This window comes from Trachemys scripta, chromosome 2, assembly GCF_013100865.1.
Source record: "Trachemys scripta elegans isolate TJP31775 chromosome 2, CAS_Tse_1.0, whole genome shotgun sequence".
NCBI lineage: Eukaryota > Metazoa > Chordata > Testudines > Emydidae > Trachemys > Trachemys scripta.
In genome coordinates this window covers 32,475,043-32,488,815 of record NC_048299.1, presented here as the reverse complement: position 1 = coordinate 32,488,815, position 13,773 = coordinate 32,475,043, and the positions used below count along the sequence as shown (strand labels likewise).

At 42.6% G+C, this 13,773-nt stretch overlaps 1 protein-coding gene across 4 annotated transcripts in view; it reads right to left on the bottom strand.

Annotated features, from left to right (window-relative positions):
* Nucleotides 1-9,162: 9,162 nt before the first annotated feature.
* LOC117872109 (protein adenylyltransferase SelO-like) overlaps nt 9,163-13,773 on the bottom strand; it is a 50,701-nt gene continuing 46,090 nt past the window's right edge. For 2 of the 4 annotated variants that reach the window (XM_034760194.1, XM_034760196.1), the window contains 2 exons: nt 12,033-12,112; nt 9,163-11,814 (listed from right to left, as the gene is read on the bottom strand). In XM_034760194.1, coding sequence (XP_034616085.1) covers nt 11,692-11,814; nt 12,033-12,112 — 203 coding nt within the window. In that variant the 3' untranslated portion in view covers nt 9,163-11,691. Of the gene's footprint in view, nt 11,815-12,032; nt 12,113-13,773 lie in introns of those variants that run through there. The other 2 variants (XM_034760195.1, XM_034760197.1) reach the window with 2 other exon arrangements.

The following is a 13,773-nucleotide window of genomic DNA, read 5'->3' as shown; positions in this document are numbered from 1 at the left end:
ATAGAGCCCAACCCAAACTTGTAGGTAACATAATTGGCGTCTAAAATCTTAGGGTAACAACAGCAGCAAGCGGTAGCAACAACGGCAGCTTGATTACTACTATTATTAGACAGAGCAGAAGGATCTTAGACAAGTCAGAGGGATTATAGGAGGAGTGATTTTCTGTTAACTTTTAAGGAATGACTGGGTATGCCTGTAAGTAAAGCTAGATGCCTGTGTCTGAGTGCGATCCACCTCCACCCATTCTGTGATCATTTGGCCAGCGCTCACAGGATGTTAGTGTTAAATAATAAATGCTTTCCTAATATGTAATGTTAAGTATTACATTGTAACTACATATAGTCTGTGTATTCTGTACATTTTATTCTCTTGCAATGCTTTGGTACACAATTTCTAAATGAAAAATAATTGTATTCTATGATGTCTTATATAGTTTTCCCTCTTTCTTGCTTCATTGAATATATTGTAACTGATTATTTCTTTTAAATAAATGATACTTTGTTTCCAAAGAATTATTGCTTGAATGTCAATCCTTTGAGTGGAGGGTTTTATCCATATCCTCCCACGAATTAGCAGAATTAGTCTGCTTTGGGAAGTCCTCTGTGGCTTAGGGACAAACCCCCTGGTAAAACCCTGGCAATTCCTCTAGGGCGAGCCACCCCTTATTACCCATTTGGGTGGAGTAAATTAACAATCAATTTATGGTTATGGGCAAGCCAGTATTGAGGGTGCCTTGGGTACAAATAGTGGGATAATACAGTCAGGTGGCAAAATTTGCAGGTGATATAAAATTATTCTAGATAGTTAAGACCTAAGCTAACTGTGAAGAATTACAAAGGGATCTCACAAAATTGGGTGACTGGGCAACAAAATGGCAGATGAAATTCATATTGATAAATGCAAAGTAATGCACATTAAATGAAGGGGTCTAAATTAGTTGTTCTCAATCAAGAAAGAGATCCTAGAGTCATCATCGATAGTTCTCTGAAAATATCTGCTTGATGTGCAGTGGCAGTCAAAAAAAGCTAACAATGTTGGGAACCCTTAGGAAAGGGATAGATCATAAGAGAATATCATATTGCCACTATATAAATCCATGGTATGGCCACACCTTGAATACTGTATGCAGTTCCGGTTGCTTGATCTTAAAAAAAGACATATTAGAACTGGGGGAAAAAAAAAGACAGAAGGGCAACAATAATGATGAAAGGTATGGAACAGCTTCCATATGAGGGGAGATTAAAAGGAATGGGACTATTCAGCTTAGAAAAGAGATGACTAAGGAGCGATATGATAGAGGTCTATAAAATCATGAATGGTGTGAAGAAAGTGAATAGGGAAGTGTTATTTACCACTTCACATAACACAAGAACTAGCAGTCACCGAATCACTATTAATGACAGCAGCTTTAAAATTAACATAAGGAAGTAGTTCTTCACAGAATGAACAGTCATCCTGTGGAACTCACTGCCAGGGGATGTTGTGAAAGCCAAAAATATAACTGTGTTAAAAACTAATTAGATAAATTTGTGGAGGATAGGTCCATCAATGGCTATTAGTCAAGATGGTCAGAACACAACCCTATGCTCTGGGTGTCCCTAGCCCCTGTCTCCCAGAAGCTGAGAGTGGATGACAGGGGATGGATCATTTGATAATTGCCCTGTTCTGTTCATTCCCTCTGAAGCATCTGGCACTGGCCACTGTCCGAAGACAGGATACAGGGCTAGATGGACCACTGGTCCGATCCAGGTTTGCCATTTTTATATTCTTATGACATATACGGAAACAGTTCTGTTATTTTTGTTATTCCTGCCACTACAAATTTACTGGCACTTATGTTGGTTCTAAATTCCCAGGCAAAAATGTTGTGAATATCTATCAATTACTTAAAATAAGAGATCTTTAACAATGTAGTCTTAAAAAACAAACAGCACGCACATCACAAATCCTGGAAATGTAGAGATAATTTTTAGGTTCACAATTATTAGAACATATAGAAAGGTACAGTTAAGGCCACCAAAATGACCTAGCATTACTCCCATCTTTCACAGATCTGCCACCACCAGCAATTACTGCACCTTTTTTATAAGACGGAGACATTTTGATGAAGGACACTTGAGGAAAGATATTTTTAAAATGTTTAAAGAAGTTCACAGCTTTGGCCTATGGATTTCTTAAATACATTAAATCTACTTAGTGCATGATTTGCTGCTTGAATGAAGAAACTATTGGCTTTGGTTTTGTACATAATGTAACTGTTACGCTTGTAGTTCCCGATTCTTCCTACCCTGAGCTCTTATTGTGTAAGATGTCTAATTTTTCATCTGGACTTAAGAGATTTATGGTGACATGTTTATATTATGTCTCACATCATAACATGTTTACCTTATAAACCCGGCCAATGGGAGCTGTGGGAAGCGGCGCCTGCAGACGAAGGTGCTGCAGGGACATGCTGGCTGCCTCTTCCCCAGCTCCCATTGGCCGGGAACAGAGAACCACAGCCACTGGGAGCTGCGGGGGGTGGTGCCTGCAGACGGTCAATGTCAGCAAAATGTCTCACAGCTCGCTATCAGATTACCCTGATGGGCCGCAGGTTGCCCACACTGTTATAAACCCTGCATATCTTGGGAAATTGTCTTGAATAACCAACCATGGTTGTCACCAGTAGTCACCAGTGAATAGATGTAAAATCTTTTCTGACCACTGAGAGACAGCAAATGTAGGGGGGAAATACAATGGATATATTTCTAGAATGTTCATCATACTGCTAAATTGCCTCTTTTTTCAGAATCAAAAGATGTTAAAGAAAATTGGAGTTTCTAGTCCTATCTATCCAAAATCCAAACCCCACTGTTAAATAATAGTTCAGGAAGTGAGACTGTAGTGAGAGATTCTGCTTTGAATGTTCTAAAGTACTTTGCAGCACCTTAATAGAGGCTTACAGAAAACCCTTGGAAGGGGCTTAAAAACGCTGTAGAATTCACTTCTTCCAATTGATATAATTAAGGTGGCGACAGTATCAGAACACTTTGGTTTGCATAAAAGAGTAATCAGTTTTAAGATTAAGGCTCTAATTAAGTAGACATTAATGACAGTTTAAATTTAGAAAATCCAATGTGGCTGATCAAAATGGCAGGGATGGTGATGACACAGTTCAAATTTAGGTAGGGGAAAGTTCCAGCAAACAAGATGGCGTTAGAGAAAGGAGCTTAGAAAGGTCTAGAATCTAAGATGGCATCAGGGAGGAGCTTTCCTACCTAAAAGTAAGTATGATGTTGTGGGAAGGAACTGAAAAGCTAGAAGCTGATTGGCTGAGAGGATCTGAACTTAAGAGAGCAACTAGTATACAAGGCCGACAGCCAGCAGGCTGAGGTGGCAGAGCGGTGGGATCATTTTAAACCAAAAGCCAGTAAGATTTTTTTTTTCTCCTTTCTAGCGGCTTGGAAAGCAGAGCTGAAGGTAGATGCATATCTTATCTCTCCTTGCCTGAAGGCAGAGGTGTTAAGTTTTTTAACAAGGGTCTTTGTTAAGAGAAGGGTTCAAGCAGTGAGCAAACAGCTGGCAAAAGGAATTTACAAGCTGAATTGTTTTTTTTTCTTTTTACCTCTTGGGGATAGCTAGTTAGGAAGTCTCTGTTACCTGAGCAGCCTGAGCTGAGTGCATCCCAGTTTCAGTGAACTGCAGAGGGGGTGTGATCCAGCACAAGAAAATAGGAAAATGAGTACCAGTGACGTAGCTAACCAACTAGAACTGGCCAGACTAGAAGCAGAAGAAAATGAAAGGAAACATCAGAGACTGCTTCAATTAAAAAAACCTCGAGAAAGAAGCTGATGAGAGAGCTATGAAGCAGAGAGAAAGCGAAGAGAAAGCCAAAGAGGAGGCCCACAAGAGAGCTATGGAGCAAAAAGAAAGAGAGATGGAGGAGAGAGGAAGCATGAACTGGAATTAGCACGGGCTAGGCTGGATATACCAGCCAATCCTAGCAACCCCTCTCCAGGTACCACTTCCCATCCCAGAAAATTCCCCACCTACAAGGCAGGCCTGAGGCCTTCTTAGAAAATTTTGAAAGGGCCTGCCTTGGGTACAGCATCACTACAGACCAATACATGGTAGAGCTGAGGCCGCAGCTCAGTGGACCCTTAGCAGAGGTGGCGGCTGAAATGCCTAAGGAACACATGAACAGTTATGAACTTTTTAAAAACAAGGCCAGAATCAGAATGGGGCTAACACCCGAGCATGCCCGTCAGCGGTTCAGAGTCCTAAAGTGGAAACCCAATGTGTCATTTACCTGACATGCCTACCACATTGGGAAAAATTGGGATGCCTGGATATCAGGAGCAAATGTTAAATCTATGGAAGAGTTGCCCTTCCTAATGTAAATGGAGCAGTTTTTAGAGGGTGTTCCTGAGGAAATAGAAAGGTACATCCTAGATGGGAAGCCCAAAACTGTAACCGAGGCATGGGAGATTGGAGCCAAATGGGTGGAGGTGGCAGAAAAGAAAAAAACCTAGTAGCAGTTGGAGCGAATATCAGAAGGGGCAACCCGAAACAAAACCTTACCACCGGGGACAACCCAAGGCCCCACCTACATCCCAAGGGAAACCCCAGATGCCTTCTCACCCCACCACACCAGTCTCCACCAACCAGCATCGCCCCGGTGATACCTTAGCAGGGCAATGTTTTAAATGTAATGAACTGGGACATATAAAGGCTCACTGCTCCAAGAACCCCAATCGATTACAGTTCATTACACCACAATCACACCAAAGATCCCCAGACGCCTCTCTCATACCCTCGAAGCGAAGGGAAACCTTGAGAGTGGGCAGAAAGAAGGTTATCGCTTGGAGGGACACTGGGGCACAAGTGTCGACTATCCACCAATCCCTAGTGGACCCCAAACTCATCAACCCGGATGCTCCGGTGACAATTCAACCCTTCATGTCACAGTCTGTAACCTTGCCTACAGCCAAGTTGCATGTCCAGTACAAGGGCTGGTCAGGAATGTGGACTTTTGCAGTCTATGACAATTATCCCATCCGCATGCTTCTGGGGGAAGACTTGGCCAACCATGTGAAGCTAGCCAAGAGGGTGGGAATAGTCACCCGCAGCCAGGCTAAGCAAGCTTTCACCCCCATCCCTGATCCTGAGCCGTCCACCAGGGCCCCGTCTGTGTTACCAGAGACCCAGACAAAGGTGGTGGAACCGGATCCCCTGCCAACGACCGCAACAGCCGTAGTGGATCCAATCCCAGAGACCCAGCCAAAGCCAGTCCCAGAACCGGAACTGGCAACACAACCAGTGCCAGAACCATTGCCAGCACTGAGTACAGCGTTTGCAAACCCGTCTATAACTCCAACGCCAGAGGGCACCAGCGAGCCTGAACTGGCAGAAGCAGCAGATAACCCTACCCAAGAGGCTCAGCCGGAGCCTGAAATACAACATAGTGCACCAGTGGACAGCGGTTCACAGTCAACGGAAACAGCCCCGGCACCTGCATCGCTTCCAGAGGGACCAAGCCCAAGTCCACAGTCCAAGGAGGAACTAATGTCTCCAGCATCAAGGGAACAGTTCCAGGCTGAGCAGGAAGCAGAGGACAGCCTTCAGAAAGCTTGGGCGGCGGCACAGAGCACCCCGCCGCCTCTCAGCTCTTCTAACCGATCCCGGTTTGTGGTAGAACAAGGACTTTTATACAAGGAGACTCTTTCTGGTGGGCACCAGGAAGACTGGCATCCTCAAAGACAGTTGGTAGTTCCCACTAAGTATCGGGTAAAGCTCTTGAGCTTAGCCCATGATCATCCCAGTGGCCATTCTGGGGTGAACAGAACCAAAGACCGGTTGGGGAAGTCCTTCCACTGGGAGGGAATGGGCAAGGACATTGTGAGGTGTGCCAACAAGTGGGAAAGCCCCAAGACCAGGTCAAAGCCCCTCTCCAGCCACTACCGATAATTGAGGTCCCATTTCAGCAAGTAGCTGTGGATATTCTGGGTCCTTTCCCAAAGAAGACACCCAGAGGAAAGCAGTACATACTGACTTTCATGGATTTTGCTACCCGATGGCCGGAAGCAGTACCCTTAAGCAACACCAGGGCTAAAAGTGTATGCCAGGCATTAGCAGACATTTTTGCCAGGGTAGGTTGGCCCTCTGACATCCTTACAGATTTGGGAACTACTTGCCTGGCAGGGACCATGAAAAACCTGTGGGAAGCTCATGGGGTGAATCACTTGGTTGCCACCCCTTACCACCATCAAACCAATGGCCTGGTGGAGAGGTTTAATGGAACTTTGGGGGCCATGATAAATTCGTAAATGAACACTCCAATGATTGGGACCTAGTGTTGCAGCAGTTGCTTTTTGCCTACAGGGCTGTACCACATCCCAGTTTAGGGTTTTCACCATTTGAACTTGTGTATGGCCGTGAGGTTAAGGGGCCATTACAGTTGGTGAAGCAGCAATGGGAGGGGTTTACGTCTTCTCCAGGAACTAACATTCTAGACTTTGTAAGCAACCTACAAAGCACCCTCCAACACTCTTTAGCCCTTGCTAAAGAAAACCTAAAGAATGCTCAGGAAGAACAAAAGGCCTGGTATGATAAACATTCCAGAGAACAGTCCTTCAAAGTAGGAGACCAAGTCATGGTCTTAAAGGTGCTCCAGGCCCATAAAATGGAAGCATCGTGGGAAGGACCATTCACGGTCCAGGAGCGCCTAGGAGCTGTTAACTATCTCATAGCATCCCCCAACATAAAGCCTTAGATATACCATGTTAATTCTCTTAAGCCCTTTTATTCCAGAGAATTAAAGGTTTTCCAGTTTACAGCCCAGGAAACAGATGACGCGGAGTGGAAGGAAAAAGTAATGGTGGCGTGGAAGAGGTGAACTTCTCCGCAACCCTTGGATGCCTGCAGCGGCAGCAGATCAAGGAGCTGTGCACTAGCTTTGCGCCAATGTTCTCAGCCACCCCAGGAGGGACCGAACAGGCATACTACTCCATTGACACAGGTAATGCTCACCCAATTAGAACCCCACCCTACCGGGAGTCACCTCATGCCCAAACTGCTATAAAAAGGGAGATCCAGGACATGCTACAGATGGGTATAATACGCCCCTCTAACAGTGCATGGGCATCTCCAGTGGTTCTAGTTCCCAAACCAGATGGGGAAATACACTTTTGCGTGGACTACCGTAAGCTAAATGCTGTAACTCATCCTGACAACTATCCAATGCCACGCACAGATGAGCTATTGGGACATGCCCAATTCATCTCTACCTTAGACTTAACCAAGGGGTACTGGCAAGTACCATAGATGAACCCGCCAAGGGAAGGTCAGCCTTCGTCACCCAGGCAGGGGTGTATGAATTTAATGTACTCCCTTTCGGGCTGCGAAATGCACCCGCCACCTTCCAAAGACTTGTAGATGGTCTCCTAGCGGGATTGGGAGAATCTGCAGTTGCCTACCTCGATGATGTGGCCATTTTTTCTGATTCATGGGCAGAACACTTGGAAAAAGTCTTCGAGCGCATCAGGCAGGCAGGACTAACTGTTAAGGCTAAAAAGTGTCAAATAGGCCAAAACAGAGTGACTTACCTGGGGCACCAGGTGGGTCAAGGAACTATAAATCCCCTACAGGCCAAAGTGGATGCTATCCAAAAGTGGCCAGTTCCAAAGTCAAAGAGAAAGATCCAATCCTTCTTAGGCTTGGCCGGATATTATAGGCAATTTGTACCACACTACAGCCAAATCGCCGCCCCGCTGACAGACTTAACCAGAAAAAAACAGCCAAATACAGTTCAGTGGACTGATGAGTGTCAAAAGGCCTTTAACCAGCTTAAGGCGACACTCATGTCTGACCCTGTGCTAAGGGCCCCAGACTTTGACAAACCATTCCTAGTAACCACAGATGCATCCAAGCGAGGCGTGGGAGCAGTTTTAATGCAGGAAGGACCGGATCAAGAATTCCGTCCTGTTGTGTTTCTCAGCAAGAAACTGTCTGAGAGGGAAAGCCACTGGTCAATCAGCAAAAAGGAATGCTACGCCATTGTGTACGCGCTGGAAAAGCTACGCCCATAAGTTTGGGGACAGCGTTTCCAACTACAAACAGACCATGCTGCGCTATAGTGGCTTCATACCGCCAACGGGAATAACAAAAAACTTCTTCGGTGGAGTTTAGCTCTCCAAGATTTCGATTTTGAAATACAACACATTTCAGGAGCTTCTAACAAAGTGGCTGATGCACTCTCCCAGGAAAGTTTCCCAGAATCAACTGGTTAAACATTGTTCTTGGAATGTGGAACATATTGTTTTTATATAATCAGTAGTATGTCTAAAGGTGCGTGTGTCTTATTAACTCTGTTTTCTCCTAGAGCTCCAGGAAGAAATCACAGCCAGTGTGGAACCGACTGTCCAACACTATCTGTGATTTGGGGGGGCATCATAACTATAAAGGGAAGGGTAACAGCCCTCCTGTGTACAGTACTATAAAATCCCTCCTGGCCAGAGACTCCAAAATCCTTTTACCTGTAAAGGGTTAAGAAGCTCAGGTAACCTGGCTGACACCTGACCCAAAGGACCAATAAGGGGACAAGATACTTTCAAATCTTGGTGGGAGGAAGGCTTTTGTTTGTGCTCTTTGTTTTGGGGGTTGTTCGCTCTTGGGACTGAGAGGGACCAGACATCAATCCAGGCTCTCCAAATCTTCCTGAACAAGTCTCTCATATTTCAAACTTGTAAGTACACAGCCAGGCAAGGCATGTTAGTTTTTATCTTTGTTTTCTCAACTTGTAAATGTACCTTTTTGCTAGAGTGTTTATCTCTGCTGTAACTTTGAACCTAAGGCTAGAGGGGATTCCTCTGGGCTCTTTAAGTTTGATTACCCTGTAAAGTTATTTTCCATCCTGATTTTACAGAGATGATTTTTACCTTTTTCTTTAATTAAAAGCCTTCTTTTTAAGAACCTGACTGATTTTTCCTTGGTTTTAGATCCAGGGGGGTTGGATCTTGATCCACCAGGAGTTGGTGGGAGAAAGAAGGGGGATGGTTAATTTCTCCTTGTTTTTAGATCCAAAGGGTTTGGATCTGTATTCACCAGGGAATTGGCGAACAGTCTCTCAAGGCTACCCAGGGAAGGGAATTAGCACTTCGGGAGTGGTGGCAGCGGACCAGATCTAAGCTGGTAGTTAAGCTTAGAAGTTTTCATGCAGGCCCCCACATTTGTACCCTGAAGTTCAGAGTGGGGAAGCAGCCTTGACACAGTTTAAATTTTAAAATCCAACATGGCTGATCAAAATGGCAGGGATGGTGATGACACAGTTCAAATTTAGGTAGGGGAAAGTTCCAGCAAACAAGATGGCATTAGAGAAAGGAGCTTAGAAAGGTCTAGAATCTAAGATGGCATCAGGGAAGAGCTTTCCTACCTAAAAATAAGTATGATGTCGTGGGGAGGAGCTGAAAAACTAGAAGCTGATTGGCTGAGAGGATATGAACTTAAGAGAGCAACTAGTACACAAGGCCGACAGCCAGCAGGCTGAGTATGTTGTGGGTTTGACAGCAGGCTGAGATTGTAGGAGGCTTTCAGCTAACAGGCTGAAGGTAGTGGGTTTGAAGCTTTGCATAAGAACGGAAGCTGCCTGAAAAGAAGAACTAAACAGCCTGAAAAGCAACTACATGGAAAAACAGCAGCAGCAGTAGAATTCTAAGGTTGCCGTGACAACGAGCAACTGCCTGCTAGCAGCTACTTTGCCAACAGCAACAGAAGAGCAGCAACCGCCATTGCATCTGCAGCCCGACTGAGCAACAGCACAGCTGTGGAGCCCATACTTCTGGAAATCAGACAGAGCAGAAGGACCAATTAGATGCGTCAGAGGGAAATTTTGAATAAAAAGTTCAAGTCTGATCTTCTTTTCTACCTATTATTTAAGAGTGTATAGATTTGTTTGTATATAAAGCTGGATGCCTGCATTTTGAGTGAGATCTCCCCTACCCGTCTTGTAACCGCTTGGCCAGCGCTTACAGCATGTTAAATGTTTAATGTTAAGAGTTAATGTTGATGTCAAGTAAATGTTTATTTTTAATCTGTGAATATGGTAATGGCTTTTCATATGTGTACAGAGGTCACGTATACCACATGGTATTAAGTACAGGGTTAAACTGTATCACTAAAGCAAAAAGCCTTTGTGTATACGGGAATCTCTATGCGCATGTTACATTGAAACTACTGTATTTCCTGTATGTGATAGTTATCCTATATAGCCTGTGTCTTTCATTTTATTGCGTCGCTTTTAAATGTAATTCTGTTGCGTTTTACTATAATCTATGTATTCTCTCTTGCTTCATTAAATACATTGAAATAACCACTTATTTCTTTAAATAGACAATTCTTTTGTTTTCGAAGAATTACTGCTTGTGTGTCCATCCTTGAGCGGAAGGCTGTATGTGTGTCCTTTTAGGGGTTAGTAAGACTAGCTTTCTTTGGGGAGCCCTCTGTGGATCTGAGACAAGCCCCCTGGTAACATCCTGGCAATTCTTTTGGGGCAACCACAACCTTGTTACCCTTTAGTTAAATTATAAGCGCTATCATAGGCTAACATAACTGAGGTCTAAAATTTTAGGGTAACAAGATCACCTCATTCTTGAACCCTCAGATCTTCCAAATAATTTAATTTACCTTAAACAGTCCAGAAAAATACGACCCTTCCATAACATTATAATTATGAAATTAAAGGCTCATAATGGCAGGCAATCTCAATCTCTAAGGATGGGAAGACTAGCATCTCTACATATTTATCCATTGGATTGTTAAGTGACACACTTTCAGCAATATCTCCATTTTTTCCAGCGTTTTTTTGCTAGACTTCCACTGCACAGCTGGAAAGTGGGTATGAAAGGCATCTTGATCTAATTTAAATTTATATACTGAGTTATCTTCAGGAAGAGTCCATGTCCAGCTAGTAGACATTCCCTGAGGAATTACACCAGTACAAAATAAATCTTAATGCTGTCAAATGCTAAAAATTGGAAGTGGGGTGAGCTAAGCCCATAGATATCTGGGTATACAAAGAACATCCCACTTTAGTCTTGGACAATTCATTCCATAGATAAATTTGCTCACCATTTAATTTAATTTCCTTAAAAAACTATTTGGCGGTTTAATGGGAAGCAATGAGGTCACCTACATAAAACTTAGTAAGGAACCATTTTGCAATACTAATCCTGTCCAGCTAAGATCTGGATTTGCTTCCTGCTTCAAATCTCCAAATACCTTATTCAGAACAGAATATAATTATATTTGAACAGTGTGTCACACCTAGTGGCGACATTAATTAAAATATTCCATGATTAAAACTATGTCAGGCAAATTTTAAACTTATCTAGAAACAACTAATCAAGACACAGCACTAAGAGGATGGATTTAGGGAGGTTAATGTGACAGCTTGACTGAACTCTATTTTTTCTAGGACACAAATTAATGCATAAATAGGTATGTGGGTCAGAGCTAGAAATGCCAGCAAATTACCTACTGATAGAACCATGCAGAGCTCCATTTCTCTTGACAAACCTGGTCAAAATTTCACACAGCAGTTCGGAAAGAACCACGCCTACAATGAGAAAGCAGGTAGTGTTGCCTAGTTTCCCCCACACCAGTTTGAAGGCTTGAGCTCTGACCCCACTCATTTTCTCTTGCTTCAGCTGCTCTTCATCAGGATGAACAGCTGACTTTAAGGTCTTTGGCCCAAGAAGGTGGGCGTAGTGAATAACCAGCTTTTTCTGCTGCTGCTTGCCTCTGAAACGGATGTTGTAAAACTTCCTGCAGGAGATGAACCTAGAAACAATTAAAATTCAGAAGCCATTCCACACAAAATTGTTTTGCAGATTCCCTGGGGCAAAACATACTAAGCGTTGAACTCACTCAGGGAATTACTCCTCTAACTGTTTATTACTACCACTATTGGAGGGCAGTACTGGTCAAAAGTGTTATGAACACAACACTCATTTCATTAGCTCCATAAATGTAATTAGTACGTAAGTAGACAGTTTTACCTCTGAAAAGTCATTCATTTTAGCTTTTCGTACTGCTGATTCTGCCATCCAATTCCTAAGTACATATCTAGGATTGATAGCTGAAATCAAAGGAAAATCCAGTTGAATTTGGTTATAAAAAGTTGAATACATACTATATAAAAGCAACCCATATTTCTTGAATATTTTAATTGAAAGGTCACTTAAAAGGTTTAGTACACAATTAAAAAAACAAACAAAAACAAAACAAAAAAACAGTGACATAACAAGAAAAGAAAAGAATTAATTAGCCATATTTTTACATATAGTGATGCCACAGTACCATTGTTCTTCTTTTGTAAGTATTTTTTATTACTAAACAAATATTTAGATGTTTTTTATTTTTAATGGGGGTTTGAAATATGTTAGAAAAATTAACTTAATGTGAAGTGTGTACTTGACCAATTTGTAAGCAACCAGGCTACAAACAGAGAGAAAAGGGTGGTATTAAATACTATGATGCAAAGAAGATTTCTCAGTGCGGATCACTAATTCACTTTTCACTAGTGGTTAGCATATTGAAATCTAGATTTTTGGAGTCAAGTGAGGGGGTGATTCTGCATAAATGATCCTTTATAGGCTAATATATTTGGGGGGAAAATATTTATTTAGATTTAAAACTATAAAAAAAGATGCCTACTCCAAGGTCTTAGGTGCCTTTACACCTTCAATAATTATGAAATACAATGAAATTCCAGCAGTACTGAAATAATCATTCCACCCAGACTTTTTCCACCCCTTTACCATTGAGGGATGCACACCCTCAGCCTTCTCTAAAAGCCCAGTGAAACAGGTTTCTTTTGCTGTGTGGTGCTGTGTGCCCAGGAGGCTGCCAAATTTTGACTATTTCAGAGCAAGGGAGGAGGCAGGGGAAGCAAGTTCTAGAGTCCTGGAGCCTTCTCAGAGAACGCCCTCCCAACTGGTCTCCTCCCTTTTATAGTGAGGGGGATCCAGTTCGGGTGCCTCTGCTGACTGCACAAGTAAGGACACAAATTGCCATTGTCAATGTATTATTAAGGGTTATAATATTTATTATTATAATAAATCATAATATAGCTTAATGACAAAAGGGCTGAATAATATTAATGAGAATAAAATGATACTTAGACATTAGTTTCTGAATTTTTCTTGAGGTTCACACATCAAGATGCTGACCAGAGAAGCTTTCAAAGCTTTATGTAGCAATTATTTGAACCTACACTTTTGGTTTGTGATTCTTGTATGTCTTTCCTGTGCTTTATACAGTTGTTCTGTTCTTACTGTGGGTAAATAAAATAATGTTTTGCTTTCCACTGTTGTCATGTTGCTATGAACCAAGAAGTTGAATAAAGGCAAAGGGGAGGATAAGAAGCCTAAGATAGTTAAAATTCTAAACATGCCACATTAAAATAGGGCATAAGTGGGCTCAGGAATCAGCACTCTGTCCTGAACAGCTTCAAACAACTCAGCAAATGGAAGCATCATAATCATAAAAACAGCTTTTTTCCAAAACCTGTTGGAAGCATCCATGAGAGCCACATTTCTTCTCGGACAGGTTTCAGGCTGTTTATATCTAATAAGGGGCAGTCCAATGGACTCTGAAAATGAGACTGCTGAATTATTAGTTCACCATTGCTCTTCCAGAAGGAAGAGATGATAGACTACAAAGGAGTTTATCCTGCATCTTGGGATCAAGGAAAATTCTTATAAGCAAACAGACTTTAATTCTCAAATTCCTGGCTGA